General features: G+C 38.3%; 1 protein-coding gene across 2 annotated transcripts in view; it reads right to left on the bottom strand.

Annotated features, from left to right (window-relative positions):
• Positions 1-22,838, bottom strand: part of crb2a (crumbs cell polarity complex component 2a) — a 47,385-nt gene that overhangs the window by 14,009 nt on the left and 10,538 nt on the right. Inside the window, exons 1-7 of one of the 2 annotated variants that reach the window (XM_026172890.1) lie at positions 17,303-17,531; positions 13,133-13,825; positions 10,941-11,136; positions 8,123-8,262; positions 7,666-7,836; positions 7,333-7,446; positions 5,736-6,689 (exon numbers count right to left, since the gene is read on the bottom strand). In XM_026172890.1, the coding sequence (XP_026028675.1) occupies positions 5,736-6,689; positions 7,333-7,446; positions 7,666-7,836; positions 8,123-8,262; positions 10,941-11,136; positions 13,133-13,751 (2,194 nt within the window). In that variant the 5' untranslated portion in view covers positions 13,752-13,825; positions 17,303-17,531. Of the gene's footprint in view, positions 1-5,735; positions 6,690-7,332; positions 7,447-7,665; positions 7,837-8,122; positions 8,263-10,940; positions 11,137-13,132; positions 13,826-17,302; positions 17,532-22,838 lie in introns of those variants that run through there. The other variant, XM_026172889.1, reaches the window with a different exon arrangement.

Genomic DNA, 22,838 nt, shown 5'->3' on the forward strand with positions numbered 1-22,838 from the left:
CAATTTCACTGTAGTATTATTGGTAAAAAAAAAAACCTGGACCCCAAAACACGAACAGACAATCCCCTATGAGCAAGCACTTAGCAACAACTGGAAGGAAGAAATCCCGTGCAACATGAAAAGCCCTTCAGCAGAACAAGGCTCAGTGAGTGAAACTGTAAGCTTTACCAAAAAGGAGTCTTAAGCCTAATCTTAAAATTAGGCAGGGAATCTGGTAACTGGTTCCACAGGTGAGGGATCTGATAGCTGAATGTTCAGCCTTCTATTCTGCTTTTTGAAATGGCAAGTAACCCTGCACTCTGAAAGCAAAGTCCTCTATTGGCATAATATGCTACTAAGAGGTCTTTAGGATAGGGTCTGATTGTTTACTTTGTATGTGAAGAGAAGGAATTTAAATTCAATTGTTTATTTAAGAGGAAGCCAATGAATAGCAGCCAGTATAGGAGAAATAGGACATCTTTCTAGTCCTTGTATTCTTATGGTGACATTTCAGGGAGAGTTGAGCTAAACCTAAACCTCCAAGTTGTTTGTTGGACTTCTGTACTAATCACAGTTTGTCCATAACAAACACCATGGGGAGCATGGTGGATAGGTCTGGTGTAACCAAACATAGAGTGAGGGTACATTGAGAGTGTCTGACAGAAGCCCCATGAGATTTTTGAATCACACCACCAACACAACTTTATGATGGAGAATAGAGAGATTGAGCCTGAATGGCTTGTGTTAAATGCCGAGACAGCAGTACAAAGCTGTGGCCTGTCGTGGCAGTAATCCCCTGAACAAATGATGGACACCAGAGGTGGGAGGGACCTATCAAGCGGAAGTAGGAATCAAGTGTGGTGAGTTTGTGGGTCTCCAGAGTTGGAGGCGAGTTCTGCAGATGATCAGATAACATTTACTCTTTCAAAAAATGTTGAGATAAAAGGAAGATTGGAGATTGGCCTATAATTAGCTGAGACAACTGGGTTAAGCAATGGCTTTTTAAGTAATGGTTTAATTACCTCCACTCGAAGGCTATAGTATGTTGCCCATTTATAAACAGATTAATCATGGCAAACATTTAATAGACACATTGATGACTTTGAAGAAGATATTACTGAAGTTAGCTCAGAAAGTTTAAACGGAAAGAAAAAGTCTAAATAAACATCAGTAGTATTGAAAGTAAATGTACGTAATGATACATCTAATTCAATTCAATCCAATTTTATTTATAGGGCACCAAATCACAACAACAGTCGCCTCAAGCCACTTTATATTCTAGAATAAAACATACAGAGAGAAACCTAACAATCATATGACCCCCTATTAGCAACCACTTTGGCGACAGTGGGAAGGAAAAACTCCCTTTTAACAGGAAGAAACCTCTAGCAGAACCAGACTCAGGGAGGGGCGGCCATCTGCTGCGACCGGTTGGGGTGAGAGAAGGAAGAAAAGACAAAATACATGCTGTGGAAGAGTGCCAGAGATTAATAACAAGTATAGTTCAATGCAGAGAGGTCTATTAACACATAGTGAGCGAAAAAGGTGACTGAAGAAGAAATACTCAATGCATCGTGGGAATCCCCGGCAGCCTATGCACATAACTAAGGGACGATTCAGGGTCATCTGATCCAGACCTAAGTATATGCTATAGCAAAAAGAAAAGTTTTAAGCCTAATCGTAAAAGTAGAGATAGTGTCTGTCTCCCGAATCCAAAGTGGAAGCTGGTTCCACAGAAGAGGGGCCTGAAAACTGAAGTCTCTCCCTCCCGTTCTACTTTTAAATATTCTAGGATCAACAAGTAAGCCCGCAGTTTGAGAGTGAAGTGCTCTAATGGGGTGATATAGTACTACAAGGTCATTAAGATAAGATGGGGCCTGATTATTTAAGACCTTGTATGTGAGGAGCGGGATTTTGACTTCAATTCTGGATTTAACAGGAAGCCAATGAAGGGAAGCCAAAACAGGAGAAATATGCTCTCTCTTTCTTAGAGTTCATTTAAAAATTCTCATGTTTGTGTTTAAATGTTTAAATGGTCTTGCCCCAACTTACCTCTCTGAGCTTCTGCATCCTTACTCACCCCCCAGGTCTCTCAGGTCAGCTGACAAGCTGCTCCTGGAGGTACCCAGGTCCAAGAGAAAGCTCAGAGGGGACAGGGCCTTCTCTATTGCTGCTCCTAATCTGTGGAACAATCTTTCCCAGCACATTAGAGAGGCCCCTTCACTGTCCACTTTTAAAACACGTCTTAAAACCCATTTTTACTCTTTGGCTTATGACACAGTCTGACCCTGATTTTATTGTTTTAATCTAATGTGTTGATTTTATTGTTTTAAATGTGTTGTTTTTTTGTTTTTTTTATATATATGTTTTACTTATATTATTATTACTATTTTTCTCATTTTTTTAACATGCTCAATGTATCATGTTTGGCATGTCAAGTGTACAGCACTTTGTGTTCAGCTGGTGGCTGATCTGAAAGCGCTATATAAATAAATTGCTTGCTTGCTTGCTTGCTCTTTCTAGTCCCTATCAGTACTCTTGCTGCAGCATTTTGGATTACTTGAAAGCTTTTCATGGAGTTTTTAGGACATCCTGAATGAAATGAATTACAGTAGTCCAGCCTATAAGTAATAAATGCATTAACTAGTTTTTTTAGTGTCACTCAGAGACAGGATGTTTCTAATTTTAGAGATATTGTGCAAATGGAAAAAAGCAGTCCTACATATTTGTTTAATTGAAGGACATATCTTGGTCAATAAAATGACTCCAAGGTTCCCCAAAGTGTTACTGGAGGCCAAGCTAATGCCATCCAGAGTAAGCATCTGGTTAGATACCATATTTCTGAGATTTTTAGCGCCGAATACAATAACCTCAGTTTTATTTGAATTAAGAGGCAGGAAATTAAAGCCTGTAGTTTAACTGATTGGTGTGTATTATCTGGCTCCATGGATCGATGTTGGGTATTATCTGCATAGCGGTGAAAATGTATGTTATGCGTAATAAATGGCCCTAGCACAGAACCCTGTGGAATTCCATAATTAACCTTAGTGTGTGAAGAGGACTCAATTTACATGAACAAATTAGAGCCTATTAGAAAGATATGATACAAACCAAAGACCTTATAATTTCTGATGAATTCATCTCGCTGTTGTTGGGATTACCCCCTCCTGAGCAGCTCCCCAGCTTGGTCCTACTATCCATCCCTGCTAGTCTTGATTCATTGCCAGGCAGCCTCCACAATTTTTTGGGATTCTAGTGCCCTTTTTTCTTTTGGGTGGTTCATGTTTTGGGGGTTTAATAAATTTGGCCAGATTTCTTGAAACAAGAAGGTGGGATATATGCCATCTTTTCTAACAAGACCAGAGTTTCCCCAGAAGGTTTCCCAATTATCAGTAAAGCCCACATCATATTTTGGACACCACTCCGAGAGCCAGGAATTCGATGAGAATGTCACTACTGGTCCGATTGGGGAGGGGACCAGAAAAGAAGAGTCTGACAATATATTGTATTATTTAATTTAGTTCAGTTAATTACTGTTCTTACTGTCTTGGAGCAACTGTAACCACGTAATTTCCTCAGGGATGAATAAAGTCTGATTCTAAATGTTTTGGCAAAGTTACACAACAAATAAAGATTCATTTTAAATGTCTCTGATTGATTTAACAGGATTTCATTATTATGGGAATTACTGTTTCATGAAATTTCCGTTTATCCTTAGCTAACAGTTTCAGCGTTTTTTCAGTGCCCCCTGCTCTGGCCCCTGGACAACAATTAGCAATGGTTGCTGGTGTCTCTAGTCTCTAGTACTTTCTTAAAACTGAATTGCCAATAACCAAAATTTTTTCCTTGGTGGGTGTGCACGAGTTCTGTTTAGGGCTGCAGCTCCAGAGAAAGAGAAATGCTGTCTATGACCCACAGAACAACATCCACAGTCAAGCACAGAGTTACATTATGCTTCAGGGCTATTTTTCTGGTAAGGGTAAGGATCTGATGAGGATGATTTTACCACAGTGAGAGGACAATAGTTGGGGCCATGTATCATGAAATCTTGCATAAGAAACTCCTTTCCTCAGCCAGAACACGGAATGGATTGTGAATTGGTCTTCCAGCATGATAATGATCACTTACCATTAAGGCAATAATGCAGTGGCTAAATAAGAAGCATATTAACCTCTTAAGCCCCAACGCCCCCTGATACGGGGGCAAAAGGCAGGAGATCAGTTAGGCTTGGGGCTTAAGAGGTTAAGGAATGGAGTGACCTAGAAATTCTTTAAACCTTAAACCTATAGAAAATCTGTGATGGGAGCAAAAGCTTCAAGTTGCCTTCAAGTAGAGTTTCTGTAAAGGGGAGTAGACCAAAAAGGTTTTCTCCACCAAGTACTTGGTCATGCTTTGCTTGTGATTCAAATATGTATTTCACTCAATAATGTCTGCTGAATGTGTTTTTTCTTGATATTTTCTTTCTTGATATTGGTTGATATTTTGACTCTCTCCGTGAAAATAAAAGGCCCATAAAAATTTGAGACTGTTCTTTATAAGTGAGGAAACTTAAAAATTCAGTAGGGAATCAAATAATTATTATTCATTAACATTTTGATGGACGCCAATTGGAATGTTATTATTATTTAAATGTAATATAGAAATAAAGTGCCCAACAATAATTATTTTGTCTATTTTGGTCAAAAGATGATAAGTGTCTATACATGTCGCCACTGGTTACATTTCAGCATTACATTTATAGATCTGCCATTGATTCGACTGGATATCACTTGAATATCACTCCAGTAATTCTTCCCCAGCTGTTTTAAATTGGTTTCAACATCTCCTGCTGGAGCCCATGCAGCTGGAAGAGCTAGAGTGTACTTTAGCTTCGTATTTTTGAGTATGGCGTACATAGATATGCTTAAATTAAGTATTTTAAGGAGAAATGACACAGGGAAAAAGTATTGAACACACAAAGAAAGTTGGGTACAAAAAGGAATGGAAAGTCATGACATCAGCTGAAATCTATTGCTATTAAATCTATTACTAATCTAATTACTATCAGTAAGTAGAACCTCTCACCAACAAAAGCTTTTGTACCAAGTGTTTCAGTAATTTTAAAAATTTCAGTTAGCATGTTTAATATTTTTCCCTGTGTTGTTTCTCTCACATACACTATGTATATATACCTTTTACATTCATATCTCTTTGAAACTGAAATCAAATGTGAATCTCAGGCCAGCAAAATTAGCATTTAAAAAATAAAATGGAGACTGATACTTTTCAAAGGAAAACCATATAATCAATATAAAGTGATGTCTGTCTGTGTGTGGTTTACAAAGAGCTGGTCTACTTGTCAGCTGGTCTAATTTCCTTTGAATTCACATTCCTTCTTCAGTAATATGAATTTGAGTTCCTTTAAACTGACTTTTATTTGCTTATTATTTTAGCTGGACTATCTCAGGTTTTAGTTTTAGTTTTAATCATTATTGTCTGTGAAGGTTCTCAGTCATCCAGATCATCGTAGTCTAAGGAAATTTAATCATTATTCTTTACATAATCATTATTATTCTTTATAAAATCAATGAATTTGATTTCTTTTTTTTTTAGAAGGTAAAGCAAAGTAATAGGTAAGAGGAATGTATAAATCCCTTCAATTACCCCCCCAGTGGTTCCCCATATATATTATTACAGGCTTTAGTTTCTGGGAAATTGGGATTACAACATATAACAAGCTTGACAAGGAAAGATTTGCCTGTGGTAAACATTTTTACCTTCAGAACAGTTTTCACCGTGGAAGGGACGGTAGCAGTCACACTGGTAACTGGTCCACAGGTCCACACACCGTCCATGGCCATTGCAGGGTTCAGTATTACACCATTCAGTCTTAGTACATCCCAGTTCATGGCCTTGGTCCTCTGGAAGTGTTTGTGGTAGAATAGGCTTAGAGTCAATCATCAGGTCTTCCATACACCCAATGAATCCTGCACCACTTTTAGAGTACTCTAAAAGGTCCTCTGGTGCTCCGCCTATATAAATATGAGTAAAGGCTTCAGAGAGCTCGAAAGGTGGTTCACCTGCACCACTATCTATAACTGTGCATCCATCATTGTCACAGTCAGGACCTTTCAGATTTAAGACTAGACCTTCCTGAGCCATAAACACGTGAGCGTCCCTCCATTTTCCATCACTAACCAAGCCAGGAAATATTACATCCAACTCCGATTCCTCAGAAGAGGCTTTTGCATGAAGACTACCATTCACAATCTCTAGAAAGAGGTGGTTGTCCACATCCCCTCTGAAGAAGACCAACATATTAGATATAGTTGTCCGGAAGCGAAGCTGTATCCCGAGACCTTTGTGAACATGGTGGTCAACTTCCCGGCGAATTCTTTCTTCTACAACAACTTGAATGTGAATAAATCCAGGAGTGGAGAAGGAGAAAGTTGTTCTGGTGGAGCATTTCTCATCTAGGAATCCATGAGGGCACAAGCATGTGTGACCATGTTCTCCATCCTCTAGCCATGGATGGCAGGTGGCTCCATTCTGACATTTATGGTCAACGCAACCAAGGAGTTTCAAATTACAGTGACGACCTCCCCAAGGAAGGTCACCTGCAGCTGCCTCAGGACAGTGACAGGTGTAGGTGGCCCTGCCATCTTCACACCAGCCACCGTTCTGGCAGGGCTGGCTCTCACATTCATCAATGTTCACTTCACACAACTCACCTGGAAGGAGAAAATTGGTGGTTAGATATGGTGGAGGTAGATGACCACCTGATACTGTGCTGTATTAGAAAAAACAGAGATGGTAAATGGACTGGTATATAGCGCTTTTCTGTTTTATCTGAAGACCCAAAACGCATTACACAACTTGTACATTCACCCATTCACACCAGCACTTTCTTTCTAAGTGCTTCCTATCTAACATTCACACACATTCATACATGCATTGGAGAGCAGCATGGGTTCAGTATCTTGACCAAGGGTACTTCTGGTAACCCACAAAGTGACCTAGATGAGTAGTTTTGCTGTACAGACTTATATAAACAGGTTTAAAAAAAATGAATAATAAAGATTAATTGTAAAAATAGAAAGTTGTGTAAAGGTCACACACAGGAGTATATTCCTCATCTTCAAGGTGAAAATCCCAGGAGACAAAGACTTTTTTTCATTTGTTTGTTTTTAACAGAATTGAAATCCAATGTTGCTTAATTGTGTGCATGTATTACTAATTTATTTTTATAAGAGAGAATGGTCACCTTTTGTTTAATTCACTATAAACTAGGAAACACAGACACACTAATACAGAATTTAAATTTTGAGTGTGACAGGGAATTCTGTCTCTGTATTACAAGATTATAAGACCCACCTAAAAATCCAGCAGGACATGTGCAGGTATATCCATTGATCTTGTCTTTACAAATGCCTCCATTTTGACAGGGTTCAGATTCACACTCATCAATGTTGACAGAGCAGTTCTCTCCTGTTATACCAAACAAAATAAAAATATAACATTATCAGTAGTTTTAATATCTATCTATCTATCTATCTATCTATCTATCTATCTATCTATCTATCTATCTATCTATCTATCTATCTATCTATCTATCTATCTATCTATCTATCTATCTATCTATCTATCTATCTATACGATAGATAGATAGATAATTCTTTGTTCACTGATTCCTTTACTTTTATTGACCTGCAAATCCCGACTGACACTGGCAAATATATCCAGCTGCATCTGCAAAGCTCAGCTCCCAGTCTAGCTCCCAGTGAGATGCATCAGAGCGTTCAAAACACTCCCCATTGTTCTCACAGGGCTGATCAGCACACTCATCTATATCAGCTTCACAGTTTGGTCCTTCATAACCTAGAGAGAAAAAAAGGTGTGCGTCACACACTGAAAATATTTAAAAAACAAACACACACAAAAAAAACATGACTCTGATTTAGTGAAGTGCAACTCTGATTTCTTCTGTAGGCAATTCCAGTATCTCATTGTGGTTTGGTTAAAAAACACACAAAAACAACAACAACAACAACAACAACAACAACAACAGATGGGGGTGTTATTAGAGAGAATCGTGAACATCAGAGGCATTTGTACTCTTGTGTCTGGGACAGAAATGTTTGGATTGGAGCTTGTAGATCAGTACCTTGCCAGCAAAGACAGGTGTATTCTTTGACTCCTTCTTGACAAGTACCACCATGCTGGCAGGGATCAGACATACATTCAGGAATATCTATCTCACAGTGATTGCCCTCATATCCTGTATCAGAGCAGTCACATGCATAGCTGTAAAAGACACAAGGATATCAACATTTAGAGAGCGTGGAACAAAGAAACAAAAAAAAAGTTGTTATGTATAAACACATATTTGATAGTGAATTATATAGGCAGATTGACGGCATTTTTGTCTTAAGAGAATAACAATATTATTGAGCTTATAGAGCTAAGTGGAAGTTAATGACATAAAAAAGTAATTTGAGGTCATGGAAATTCATTATCTGATCTGAAGCAACTTAAGCAGAAATTATTAAAGTTTTAATTGTGTTACATTTAAGATGCATTACATTTAGTTACATCACATAAGTATTGTAATGTTTATAGCTAACTTGCAATAGATGAATGCTGAATATCTTTGACAGCTATAATGTAACAATTTCTATCGTGAGGTAGCCCAGCATTTAAAATAAATATATAAAATAAGCATATGAGCATGGTGAATGTGGTTAAAAGGGTATTCTATACATTAGTGCAGTAGCTATGATAATAGAAACAATGATAATGACATTACTAACATGGCTAAATTAAATGAGCCTTACAAGGACTAAAATGATAAATACTGCACATTGGAAGCCCAGAGTTTTACATCATTTTATAATGTAAGCCCGCAATCTGAGGCAAAGTGCTCTCATGGGGTGATACGGTAGTATAAACTCATAAAGATAAGAGGGGTCTGATTATTGAAGACCTTATATTTGAGGATCAGGATTGTAAGTTTGATTCTGGATTTGACAGGGAGCCAATGAAGAGTAGCCAATATAGGAGGAATATACTCTCTCTTTCTAGTCCCTGATATACACACTGAAGGACATATCCTGGTCAAAAACAACTCCAAGATTCCTCACAGTGTTACTGGAGGCCAAGCAAATACCATCCACAGTAAGCATCTGGTTAGATACCATATTCTAAGATTTTAGCGCTGAATACAATAACCTCAATTTTATTTGAATTAAGAGGCAGGAAATTAGAGCCTGTAGTTTAACTGATTGGTGTGTATTATCTGGCTTCATGGATCGATAAAGTTGGGTATTATCTGCATAGCAGTGAAAATGTATGTTATGCATTTTAAATGATACTGCCTAAGGGAAGCATGTATAAATGGTCCACAGAACCCTGTGGAATTCCATAATTAACCTTAGTGTGTAAAGAGGACTCTCCATTTACATGAACAAATTGGAGTCTATTAGAGAGATATGATTCAAACCACTGCAGCACAGCAGCTTACAAGACCTACTGTATACTCAAATAGCTGCCATAAAATATTACAGCCAACAGTATCGAACTGAGCACTGACGCTTAGCAGGAGAAGCCTGAGATTCAATTCAATTCAATTTTATTTTATTTTATTTTATTCATATAGCACCAAATTACAACAACAGCTGTCTCAAGGCGCTTTATATTGTAAGGTAGACCCTACAATAATACATACAGGGAAAACCCCAACAATCATATGACCCCCTATGAGCAAGCACTTTGGTGACAGTGGGAAGGAAAAACTCCCTTTTAACAGGAAGAAACCTCTGGCAGAACCAGGCTCAGGGAGGGGCGGCCATCTGCTGCGACCGGTTAGGGTGAGAGAAGGAAGACAGGATAAAAGACATGCTGTGGAAGAGAGCCACACAGATGAGTCCACTGTCAGAGGCAACTAGTACTGTTTCTGTACTGTGATGAGCTCTGAAACCTGAATGAAACTCTTCAGCTCTTCTTAGATGTGTTCACTATGTTCATTATCCATTTTGGATAATCCATAACACTGGATAGAGATCATACAAAGCCAGGCTGCATCAGGCTATCCACAGACCACCCATTCCCAGTTTACTCCTCATTAGTTTGTGTGGCTTTCACCACACAAACCTGAAGTCTGTTTTACCAAAACAAAAAACAACACAAAAACATCCACATGGGAACATGGAATGGAAAAACACTGGACCAGGTCTACACTGAAGTCTACCCAGCCCCCATCTCAGAGAGTCATGGACTAGGTTTTTTTTTTGATTCCCTCCCCTCTAGCAGGCTCGGGGTCAATAAAGCACACACAGAAAGACTGAAAAAGAGCTTCTTTCCAAGGGCTGTGAAAGCTCTGATTGAAGATTGAGCTGGACTGGCAAATTGCACCTTACACCCAACACGTCAAATTCATTGGACATTCACATGAGCCATAATTTGTCTGATATTTATTATTATTTTTCTTTTCATAATTGCACTATTGAACTCAAACTACTTAGTAATAGTCAATTTAGTACCTCCTATTTCTTGTTTTCTTTTTATATCATTTATTCTATATGCTGCTTTGAAAAAGACTGCCATCAAAGAGTTTTGCTGAACAAAATTGCACAATGGCAATAAAGAGCCTATCTAAAATAAGGTACAAGGATTTTTTTAAAATATGTTAAGTTATTATGATTATTATGTCTATTTTTCATGTTCAAAAAAGCACACATTATAGTATATGATATTACTGCTTTCCACATGTTTAAACTGTATGTTGTGTATTAACAGCCTCCTGCACAAATCAAACTCTTGCACAAATCATTAGTGTTGACTGAGAGAATTAGTGTGACTACTCGACTACTGCCTTTAGTGGGTGTGATCAGCTCCTTAAAACAGTAACCTGGTAGCTTTCTAGTATCTGTCTTTAGTATTTCATGGTCTATGCTATTGTGACAGCTACAGATGGACTGGCCTACCTGTTAATCATATCATGACAGACTGCACTGTTCTGACAGGGCATACTGGCACACTCATCAACATCAACTTCACAGTGGATGCCACCAAATCCAGGTAGACACTCACAAGAGTACATTCCTATGAGGTCATGACAATCGGCTCCGTTGCGACAGGGATTTGACTCACATTCATCTATTTCAGTCTCACAGTTGACTCCTGGAAGAGAAGGGGGGAGTCAAGCAAAGGAGATAAATCAAAGCGATGAAAGAATAATAAGTTGTCATGTCAAGAAAACAAAGCACAATCAACTACCCATTGAGATCAGCGACCATCAACATTAGTGTGCCTATTCTCGTCTTCAGATACCCTTGATGATTAAAAGCTTCTGGTAAAATCCTTAAACAAACTAATTGAATGAGAGATGAATCTAACCTAAATGCTTAAAATACTCTCTGTGCGGCTGTGCCCAGTTTATCAACGACAAACAAAACAATAGAATTAGCAGAAGCAGAAATGCTTCTATGATGTGAGCGAGCACCGGTCTTCCTACTGATGCATTCTTAGTGAAAATGAGTGTGTGATATGAAACAAAAATTTATGTGTGGACTAAGCAAATAATCAAATCAACCAGTTTCTGTTCAGACCAAAATTAGTGGTAACATATACTGTTGAAATACATATTTTGGAAGTTTATTTGTCAGCGCATTAACAATGTGGAGGTTCTTTCATTTTTCCACTTTTTCACAATACATTTTGTAATTAAAAAGGTAATCCCCGTGGTCCATTGATTTAAGGTAGCACCTTGCTGCAGTTATGTACAAAACATAAAGACTCTTTAGCTTCTGCACAACTGAAGAGTTAATATATTTATAAAGACCCTGAAAACTTTCTGTGAAATTGGGAGCAACTATACAATGAACCAGTGCAAAAATCTCAGAAGAAATTTGGAAAGCAGGTTAACTTCCTACTTCTAAATTCAAATAACCCTGAGATTTTTGTACTCAGTCCTAAAAATCTTGGTTAAACATACCGGTAGTATTTAACCAGATACTTACTCTGGATGGCATTACCTTGGCCTCCAGTAACACTCTTGGAGTTGTATTGGACCAGGATATGTCTTTTAATGCTCATATTAAACAAATATGTAGGACTGCTTTCTTCCACTTGCACAATATCTCTAAAATTAGAAATGTTGTGTCTCAGAGTGATACTGAAAAAGTAGTTCATGCATTTATCACTTCATGTCTGGAATGAAGCCTTGAGTTGCCTTGAGTTGATTAGACTCGATGGAGAGCATATTCCTCCCAAACTGGCTTTGCTTCATTGGATCCCAGTTAAATCCAGAATCAAATTCAAAATCCTCCTCATCACATACAAGGTCTTAAATAATCAGGCTCCATCATCTCAGACTGCTGGCTGTTGGCTTTTTACTTCCACCTGTCACCAACTGCTTGTTCATCTGTTTTTTGTTTGTTTGTTTTTATTTATTTATTTTTTACTGTTGTTGCTTTCTCTGTATTATTACTACTATGGAAGTCTTGCCTATGTGAGACTTTGGTTCACATTGCCTAAAAGTGGTAGGAATACAAAGTAAATGACATCCCTACCTGTAGCTGGAAGCACATAATACATTTCAGTTTGATGAATAATTTCTAAAAATGAACATCTGTTTTATGTGAGAGAGCACTCCTTGGGAACTCCTACCGTAGATGTTGCCTCTGCCTATACTTGGATTAACTTTGGTTAAGGTGGGCTCATGAATTTAAGTCTGTTTGGTGATTATATTTTAACAATTCCATATCTCAGTTTGCTGAGTGCGTTTTCAGATATTCTGGTCATATTCTTTGTTACAAATTGCCTGCTCATTTGAGAGCCATTACAACTCTGTGTACGTTCAAAAACATGCTCAAAACCTTTCATGCATACACTTAATTGCTACTGTTTTGTTTTGTGGTGCTTTGTTGTTTTGCTGTTTTCATTGCATCAAGGCACTGTAAACCTTTGCAGGTTCTTATGTCTTTATTTTCTCTGTTAACCACATTGAGTTTTCATATCATGAAATGAAAATAAATTGCCATTTAAATAAATTGTAATTGGCCTTAGCCACTTTAGTATTAGTATAGTTTTAGGCCTTTTTAGAAATATATGCCTATAACGTAATATGGACACAGTTTTCCTCTTTGATGTGTGTGTATGCAACTTTTGAATGTACCTTTAAAGCCCATCAGGCACTCACACTTATAGTGGTCCTTCTCATTAATGCAAGTGGCGTTGTTCTCACAGGGTCTTGAAGCACACTCATTGATATCAATTTCACAGTTATAGCCCTGAAAACCTGGGACACAGAAGCAGTGAAATTCTCCCACTCCATCTATACAGATGGCACCATTCTGACAGGGCTCTGATGAACACTCATTTATATCTTCCTCACAGGTCTTTCCCTCAAACCCAGGTGCACAATGGCATTCGAACCCTTCAGGTTGTAATAAACACGTTCCATTGTTCTTGCAGGGTTCATCAATGCAGTCGGTTACAGGTGTCCTGCAGTCTCGTCCTCCATACCCAGATGGACACCTGCAGAAGTAGCCATTCAGTTGGTCTACACACAGAGAACGAGGCTCGAAACAAGGATTGCTCTGACACTCATCCACCTCCTCTGTGCAGTTATCTCCTGTCAGTCCATCTGGACAGATGCAGTGGTACTCTGTGGTGCCAGGAACACTACTGCAGTCCTCGCACGGAGCAAAAGAGCAGGCGTCATAGAGTTCATCACAGTTTTTGCCCATGTACCTCACCCCATCTCTGGCACAAATACAGGCATAATCATCCATTGTGTCCACACAGGTAGCACCATTTTGGCAGGGTGCAGACAAGCATCTGTCTGCTGTGGCTGTGCAGAATGTTCCTGTGAGAAAAAAAGGAAATACATTGAGTTAATGTCTCTGTTTAAACATTTAATATGTCTTCTATGTTCTATTGCAGCGGTCCCCAACCTTTTTTGCGCCACGGACCAGTTTATGCCCGACAATATTTTCATGGACCGGCCTTTAAGGTGTCGCGGATAAATACAACAAAATAAAACTAGTACCGGTACCGAAAAAAAGAAAATTTATTCATAACACACGTGAAAAGACCAAGGAAAACCGAGTAAACGATAAAAACGATAACAAAATAACGCTGAAAACTGATAAAAACCCTGAAAACTATACATTTCACACCTGAGCCTCAACTCTCGCAGCCCGGCACCAAACGACTCACGGACCGGTACCGGTCCGAGGCCCGGGGGTTGGGGACCGCTGTTCTATTGGGTATAAAACATGGATTTATGAGATTTGAAAGTCATTGTATTCTCTTTTACATTTTACATAGCTTCCCAACTTCATTGGGATTGGGTTTATTTCCAGGCTGGCTGTGTAGAGCAGATCATTTTCTAGGTTTCTGTGTTAAAGGTTGGTGGGTCGATCCCTCGCTGCTCCAGTCTACATGTGAAAGGACTTCTGAACAAAATACTGAACCCCAAGTTGCTCCGGATGTGTTCATTGGAGCATGAATATTAGTAAAGAAGAAGTGAGTGAAAAAGAAGAGGAAGAATATGCTGTATCTAATTGCTAAAAAGACTCTCAATATCTTTTACTTCATTCCAGGCTAATATATCCGATTTTATTATCCTATTAGAATACTGATGCATTAGTATTTAGTATTTTAGTACTTATTTGTGTTTTTTCATCCATCATAATAGATAGAAACTTGGACAGCCTTTATAAAATCTGTCAGATTGTCTCTTTTCAGTTTAAACCTTTCCGAGCATACATATAGCTCCGTGGTCAAATCACTCCCTTACCTAGTCCCTTTCATTCAGCATATTACTGCCACCTCCTCTGTATTCTCAAAGTCTTGTTACAAAGATGACCTATACAAAGATGAGTAACTGGAGTGTGTGGCAGACATGACAGCTCTCGATCAGAGCGTAGGAGAAAAACTATATGTTTGTCCACTGTACAGATTTCCTGCAATGTACAGTGTTACGTTTTGTTAAGTCTTGGTTTTTTTGATAAACTCCTCATAATTTACTGTTTTTTTTGTTTTTGTTTTTTTGTTTTTTTGTTTAAATTTTATGATGACAAAGTTGTTCTTGAGCTGGTCTTTAAATGTGTAAATCTTGATTAAAATTCCTTTTTGCTTTTAAGTTCAAATACCCCCTACCACTCCACATCAGTCAAGACCTTGTGTTTCTCTGCATGTTTAGTCTCAAAATGGCAATTTTAATTGTAATCTAGACAGACTTGACAATTTTTACAAAGTCACAAGCAAAGAAAGATCAAAAAATGGCCCATGTCTAAACAAGGATGGTTTATTCATCAAAATTATTAAATTAAATAACTTTTTTTGGTTTTTTTGTAAAAAAAAACATGTTCACAGGAGCAGAACGGTAGCCCAATATCACAAAGAATCGTCACATGATATCAAACAGAAGCTGTCAAATCAGTTCTCTTGAGCAGGCAATCATGATGAAGCAGTTCGTTTTGATTCAGGCTGGTCTTAATATTTCTGGCCACCAGATGCCACCAAAGAGGGCTGTGTTGAAAAGCTTCAAGTAGCACCTCTACTAGTAGATCCTTCTTCAATACAATCTTCAGTAAGTTTCATTTGGCCATTGACCATAACTAATGGGAACTAAAACCTACACTGGAAAAACACTGTAACTGCCAATTTAAGGCAGATATGCAGTATCTAAATATCAGTCCATATTTCACATTTGTGGGTATCTAGGGAAAATGGCTGGGCAAGTACAGTGAATTCTTTCAATACATATTAATGTGTGCCCTCATCAGCCAGTGCTACTAGGTCTCAGTAGAATCAGTTCACATTCCTTTTAAATAGGCCACTCTCAACACACTATCCAAAATACCCCAGTCTACCTCCCGGTCCCCAGTTCTTTGATCAGTGTTATGGCTCCAAATTCTCACTGGAGTGGAAGATATTAAAAGTGACTGAGTTGCAGAGGAGAGGAATGTGGGAGCAGAGTGACAGTGTAAAAGAAAAGAGAGATAAATAATAAAAGTAAAGAAACATGGTTATGATTACAAATTGTCTGCATTTTTTCTGTTACAAAATTCTGTTACAAAATAGAAAGCAATCAAGCCAAAAGATTATACGTGTTATTCTTTCTTTTTGCTCTTATATGCAGTTTATGTTCCCAGTTTTCATCATAGTGAAAAGTGGCATACACAAGTTGCAATTGCGTATAAATTTATTAGACCAGCACCCAATGTAATGTTTATGCCACAGGTACCCTAAGCTAACAATACTGGTAATTAACGAAATCATTTTTGGTTATTCAACATTAATTTGTGATTTATCAAACATTTAAAATTTGTTTTATGTCTAAAACATGGAAGTGTGACAAATGTGCAAAAATATAAGAAATAAGGATCAATGACTGTAAATATACTATGCCACAAATCTTAACTTCCATCATTATAAAATCATAGACCACAAAACCTCAACCTGGGATTACATCACCTACAGTGCTGTTTTGTTTTCTTCTTTACACCAAGTCAAATCATACTGTGAACTTTTTAGAACTAGAGCATTTAGTCTGCACATCTTTATTTTTTAAAAGCCTACTGAGTTCTCTATTCTATATCTGTGTCTGACTTCTTGTCTTCCATAACTGCTCTGTGCAAAGCTTGAGATTTAGAATCTCAAATGCTGTTATCTTCAGTGACAGCAGGTGTAGCAAAGTTAGAAAGTGATGCAGTCAGATCAGGTAAATTTTTAAAGTCCAAGGAACAGATTAAACATGTACAAAGGAGAATTGTAGATTTATACAAGTTGGAGAGGTCTCTTGGAGGCATTCCTGAACAACCACAAATTCCAAGTTCAAACATCACATAAATCAGTTCAAATAGTTTTTCTGGATGTATGACTTTGAGATAGGTCTGGGGAAGGATGAGGAGAAAATGGTTTGGAAATTCAAGAATAACCTAGGAACCACCAAGCTCAAGCCTACCGTGAATTGGAAACCGCCAGAACACCAGTATCACTGACACTGTGCCCAGTGAAGCAAGTTTTACATCACTGTGGACTAACTGAAATCATAGTAGAACAGTGATATCAAATGATTGCTCACAGCCAGAGACACTACCTTTAAATAAGAAGACATCTCAGCTTATGGGACTACCAGAGCAGACTTGAGAAAAGCTAAAAGAAATTAATTAAAAATAAAAATAACTACATGCTAGGATTGGAGAGGACTTTTGTAGTACTGGCAGCAGACAGCAGATGTGGCAGGGCACTCAGTCCATCACAGATCATACCAATAAAATGTAACATGTACAAACCAACAACTTTGTCAGCATCCTAGATTACCTTAACTTACCTTAATTGTACAATTTGATAGCTGCAATAGCCCAATATTTCGGGTCCTCTTTTCTATTGACTCATCAGGAATGATGGTTTCTCCATTGAATCAACAGAAGGAGTAGCTTCTCCTAATGGTGTACATGGATACCCACTACAGTCCTGTGCTGACCAACTGGCAGAGGTACTCACACATCTTTATCTGGAAATCTTGAGAGATGAAGACAAAACTGCCCACCATCCCTCGTCTCGTGTATGTAAAAAAAACAACAACCCCCCCCCCCCAAAAAAAAGTTCTTACCCCAACCTTTTCAAAATGCTTTAAATGACTGATACCCACTCTCATCAAGGAATCCATCCCAGCTGATCTAGATCAAAACCAGATTGTCTACTGAGCAAAAAGATCAACTAAAGAGTCTGTGTGGCTCTTACACACAGCCCTTACTCATAGAGACAAACACAACATTTAAGTCAAACTTAAGACAAACTTCTCAAACTAGTGCCCCCTCAATATGTAACTGTATATTATATTTTCTCATCAACCACCCTCAAAATGTTAAGATAGGGACAAGCACACCATCTTCACTTTGAGCACTGAAGTTCCCCAAAGCTGTGTGCTGAGCCCCTTCCTGTATTGTCTGTATGCACATGACTGTATAACCATCTGTGTATGTTGTTACGTTTCGGTGTTGTCAGTGTTTTGTTTTTTGCGTGACTGTCATGTATTTCCTGCTTTACTTTGAAAGTCTGTGTCATCTTAGTGTGTTCAGCTTACGTTTCCTTGTCTCGTCAGGTCTAATTTGCCCCAGCTGTGTTTCCCTCCTGTGGTCCATTCCCTGATTGCTCCTTCTATGTATTTAAGCCTTGTGTTTCAGTATGTCATGGTCGCGATCTCCCCCCGTGTTGTAAATAAATAGTTTGTTGTAAATAGCTGTAAATGGGTTTTGTCAATACTTTCGTTTTGAGACACTTCCGTTTTGGGAATTTGGTGGAGAGCCTTAGTGGGGGTTTTTTTTGTCGTGTGTTTTTTCCTTATTTTTATTTTCCTGCGTTGCACGCCGGTTGCCTAGGCTGGGGTGTAACAATGTGTACCAATCTAAAGACAGTTTTAACATGCAATATCCTTATATCTGATCTTATTGTTTATGTATGTATATACAGTGGGGTAAAAAAGTATTTAGTCAGCCACCGATTGTGCAAGTTCCCCCACTTAAAATGATGACAGAGGTCAGTAATTTGCACCAGAGGTACACTTCAACTGTGAGAGACAGAATGTGAAAAAAAAATCCATGAATTCACATGGTAGGATTTGTAAAGAATTTATTCGTAAATTAGGGTGGAAAATAAGTATTTGGTCACCTCAAGCAAGGAAAATCTCTGGCTCTCACAGACCTGTAACGTCTTCTGTAAGAAGCTTTTCTGTCCCCCACTCGTTACCCGTATGAATGGCACCTGTTTGAACTCATCATCTGTATAAAAGACACCTGTCCACAGCCTCAAACAGTCAGACTCCAAACTCCGCCATGGCCAAGACCAAAGAGCTTTCGAAGGACACCAGGAAAAGTATTGTAGACCTGCACCAGACTGGGAAGAGTGAATCTACAATAGGCAAGCAGCTTGGTGTGAAAAAATCAACTGTGGGAGCAATCATCAGAAAATGGAAGACATACAAGACCACTGATAATCTCCCTCGATCTGGGGCTCCACGCAAAATCTCATCCCGTGGGGTCAAAATGATCATGAGAACGGTGAGCAAAGATCCCAGAACCACACGGGGGGACCTGGTGAATGACCTGCAGAGAGCTGGGACCAAAGTAACAAAGGTCACCATCAGTAACACACTACAACGGCAGGGAATCAAATCCCGCAGTGCCAGACGTGTTCCGCTGCTGAAGCCAGTGCATGTCCAGGCCCGTCTGAAGTTTGCCAGAGAGCACATGGATGATACAGCAGAGGATTGGGAGAATGTCATGTGGTCAGATGAAACCAAAGTAGAACTTTTTGGTATAAACTCAACTCGTCGTGTTTGGAGGAAGACGAATACTGAGTTGCATCCCAAGAACACCATACCTACTGTGAAGCATGGGGGTGGAAACATCATGCTATGGGGCTGTTTTTCTGCCAAGGGGACAGGACGACTGATCCGTGTTAAGGACAGAATGAATGGGGCCATGTATCGTGAGATTTTGAGCCAAAACCTCCTTCCATCAGTGAGAACTTTGAAGATGAAACGAGGCTGGGTCTTCCAACATGACAATGATCCAAAACACACCGCCCGGGCAATAAAGGAGTGGCTCCGTAAGAAGCATTTGAAAGTACTGGAGTGGCCTAGCCAGTCTCCAGACCTCAACCCTATAGAAAATCTGTGGCGGGAGTTGAAAGTCCGTGTTGCTCGGCGACAGCCCCAAAACATCACTGCTCTCGAGAAGATCTGCATGGAGGAATGGGCCAAAATACCAGCTACTGTGTGTGCAAACCTGGTAAAGACCTATGGTAAACGTTTGACCTCTGTTATTGCCAACAAAGGTTATGTTACAAAGTATTGAGTTGTATTTTTGTTATTGACCAAATACTTATTTTCCACCCTAATTTACGAATAAATTCTTTACAAATCCTACCATGTGGATTCATGGATTTTTTTTTCACATTCTGTCTCTCACAGTTGAAGTGTACCTCTGGTGCAAATTACTGACCTCTGTCATCATTTTAGGTGGGGGAACTTGCGCAATCGGTGGCTGACTAAATACTTGTTTGCCCAACTGTATAGATGGGCCAGATATTAATAATAACTAATGATTAAGATATAATAACTTCCATCATTAGCTGAAGGCTCTGCCTCCCATTCTACGTTTTAAATACTCTATGAGATTGCTTATTTAGCTAACTTCATCTTATTAGCAAATGTTCTCCAGGCTATGTTGATGATACTCTTTAGCTTTAATCTGTATGCTATTGTTGATTTCAGAATTATGTTGTTTATATTTTGTAAGTTCAGTTAATTGATGGCCTAACAGAGATTTAGAAGAGAGACACCTAATGTTTAAAAATCCACATTTCACTGTTTGACTCTTTGGTGCAGTTTTAGATACTACATTGTTCTTTTTTAAAATTGGTTTTGCTGAATTTCGAATGTTTTTTTGGTGGTCTGGGGGCAGACAGTCTCTTACAGGATGGAGTTTTGGGGAGATAAGGGGAGGAAAGGAGCTGCAAAGGGGTGTGTAAGATTAAAACTCTTACACTCAGCCAGCCAGCAATGTATAGAGTCTGACATTGTTTTGGAAAAGTTATACAGCAGTAATTTTAGTGTCCTCCAATTCATGTTACCTGTTGTCAGTACTGTTGACATGAATTACAGTTTTAAGGTATTTACATTAATCCTTAGCCAGCAGTTTCAGGTTTCACTCAATGTTGGACAGTTCACTAGACAAATAATGGACACTATGGTTGCTGTTGTTTTACATGTCTCAAAAAAGTTTATCCAATAACTGCAGCATGTTCCTTGGCAGGTGTGTCGCTGAGTGGGGAAAAACAATTATAGACATGAATGGGTTGGTGGTCCCAAGAAATTTCTAGAAATAGTAGATCAAATGGAAGATTAAAGTAACTAAATATATTAATAATATCTTAATTAAGTATAACACAATTCGTGACACCGTTAAGACAAAAATCAGATGCTTTGGCACTCAAATCGACATTAAAGTGAACATACTACCACAACCGCTCTATCTTTTTCAGTCTATTCACCATACAATCTCTGACACACAATTTAAATTCTGCAATAAAGGTATTTTGAGATTTTTATGTGCAAAAGACAGAGGGTCCATTATATCCAGGCAGAAGGGAGGATTAGGCTTTCCTAATTCAACGTGGTATATTTATGCAATATTAAAATATTGACATAGCCCTTGATCATAATTCAAACCAAGATCTAATGATAGTGGATTCAGATAGTAGTGGGACAAGGGCATTACAGCAGTCTGCACGTTAAGTCATAGAGGATACTTTTAAAGGTTTGCAGAGCTACAGGAATGTGGACTGGAGTACAAGGTTTTCTTCAGATACTTACAAATGAGTAAATACTATGCTAAAAAGATCAAACTACCGATATCCAGGTAGGTTAATGTATTAACTGACATTTTGACTTACAAGAAGAAGATTATAAAAATAATATTTATCAGAATTTGAGGAAACAAGATGGAGCCATGTTGGAGGTAGTGTGGAAGTTTGGACACCAATCACTCGCACATATTTTCGTCATGCCCCCCCAAAAATCTAATATCAATCTGATACTGTGGAAAAAAACTGCAATACGAGCTCCCCAATACTATTGAGGTCTTTTATTTGTGTCTTGAGAATGGACTTTAGACACATCCATCCATCCATTCAGCCATATCATGGGGATGATGATCTAAGAAGAGAGATCGTAACTCCCAAACCCAGACAGAGCTAAAAAATTCATATTTTTAAATTGATTTTTTAGAATTAAATTATAATTTTAATAATTAAAATGATTTTGAACTCTGACTAATTATTCCTATTATTTAATGCATTATTACCCTTCTTCTACAATTAATTAGTATGTTGTAATTTGTCTTATTTACAGAATAACCATGCAAAAAAAGTAACTCCTCAAGTGTGGCCTCAAGGCTGGCATTATCCACAGTCACTCTGTTAAAGTAGAAGGGTGTTACCATTTCCAGTTCTGGTTAAGGTGCCTTCTGCCCTCAATCCAAACATTAGACACTAACTGCGTTTGATCTTTCCAGATTACAGTGACTCCAGAGGAGTGTTAGCCACCTGTAGGCTGGATGTGCTCCAGGATGCTGTAAGGATTCAAGATTAGCTTCAAGTCTTCTTGATGTAAGATGGAGTATAGGATAAACATAGTAATTAAGTGACATAGACATGTTGCAATAAATCTTATCAAATTACACATCGTAGGGGGACATCGCCCTTTCACTGACTCCCCCAACCCACTTGCACACAAACTCTTGCCCACAAACACTCGGATTGTGTTGGACATTGCTGTTTATATAAGACTGTATTGTGTTGTATATAAGACTTTTATTTTATTTTTATCTTTTTATCTTTATGTTGTTTAGTGTACCCTGCGGGTCGTGGGACCATTGCACTTTCAAATTCCTGTGTATGATCTGTAAATATGGTTTTTAATAATAAAGCTGACTTTGACTTTGACATGAACAGTAAGTATTTTAAAAAATGTATTGCATTATCTTTTCTCTGTACCACTACATCAAGGAGAGGTGAAATAGCCAATAATACTAAATGTCTGTCTTTTTTTAAAATTTGTATCTCAGTGCATATGTATTTTGGTATATTTGAATATAATATAGCAACGCTTCTATATCCTTTTGTTTCTTATGCAGAAAAATTGCTGTGATGTAGTCCCTACTAACAAATAAAGAAGCAGTTGGATAAATATAGAAATAAATAAGTAGCTACATTAAAAGCTACTTTTAGCTGCTCCTATCACAGATTGTCACAGCTGGTAGCTCTACTTATTTGATTTGGGAGATTTATTACGCCTGGATATC

This window comes from Astatotilapia calliptera, chromosome 7 (genome assembly GCF_900246225.1).
Source record: "Astatotilapia calliptera chromosome 7, fAstCal1.2, whole genome shotgun sequence".
Classification (NCBI taxonomy): Eukaryota; Metazoa; Chordata; class Actinopteri; order Cichliformes; family Cichlidae; genus Astatotilapia; species Astatotilapia calliptera.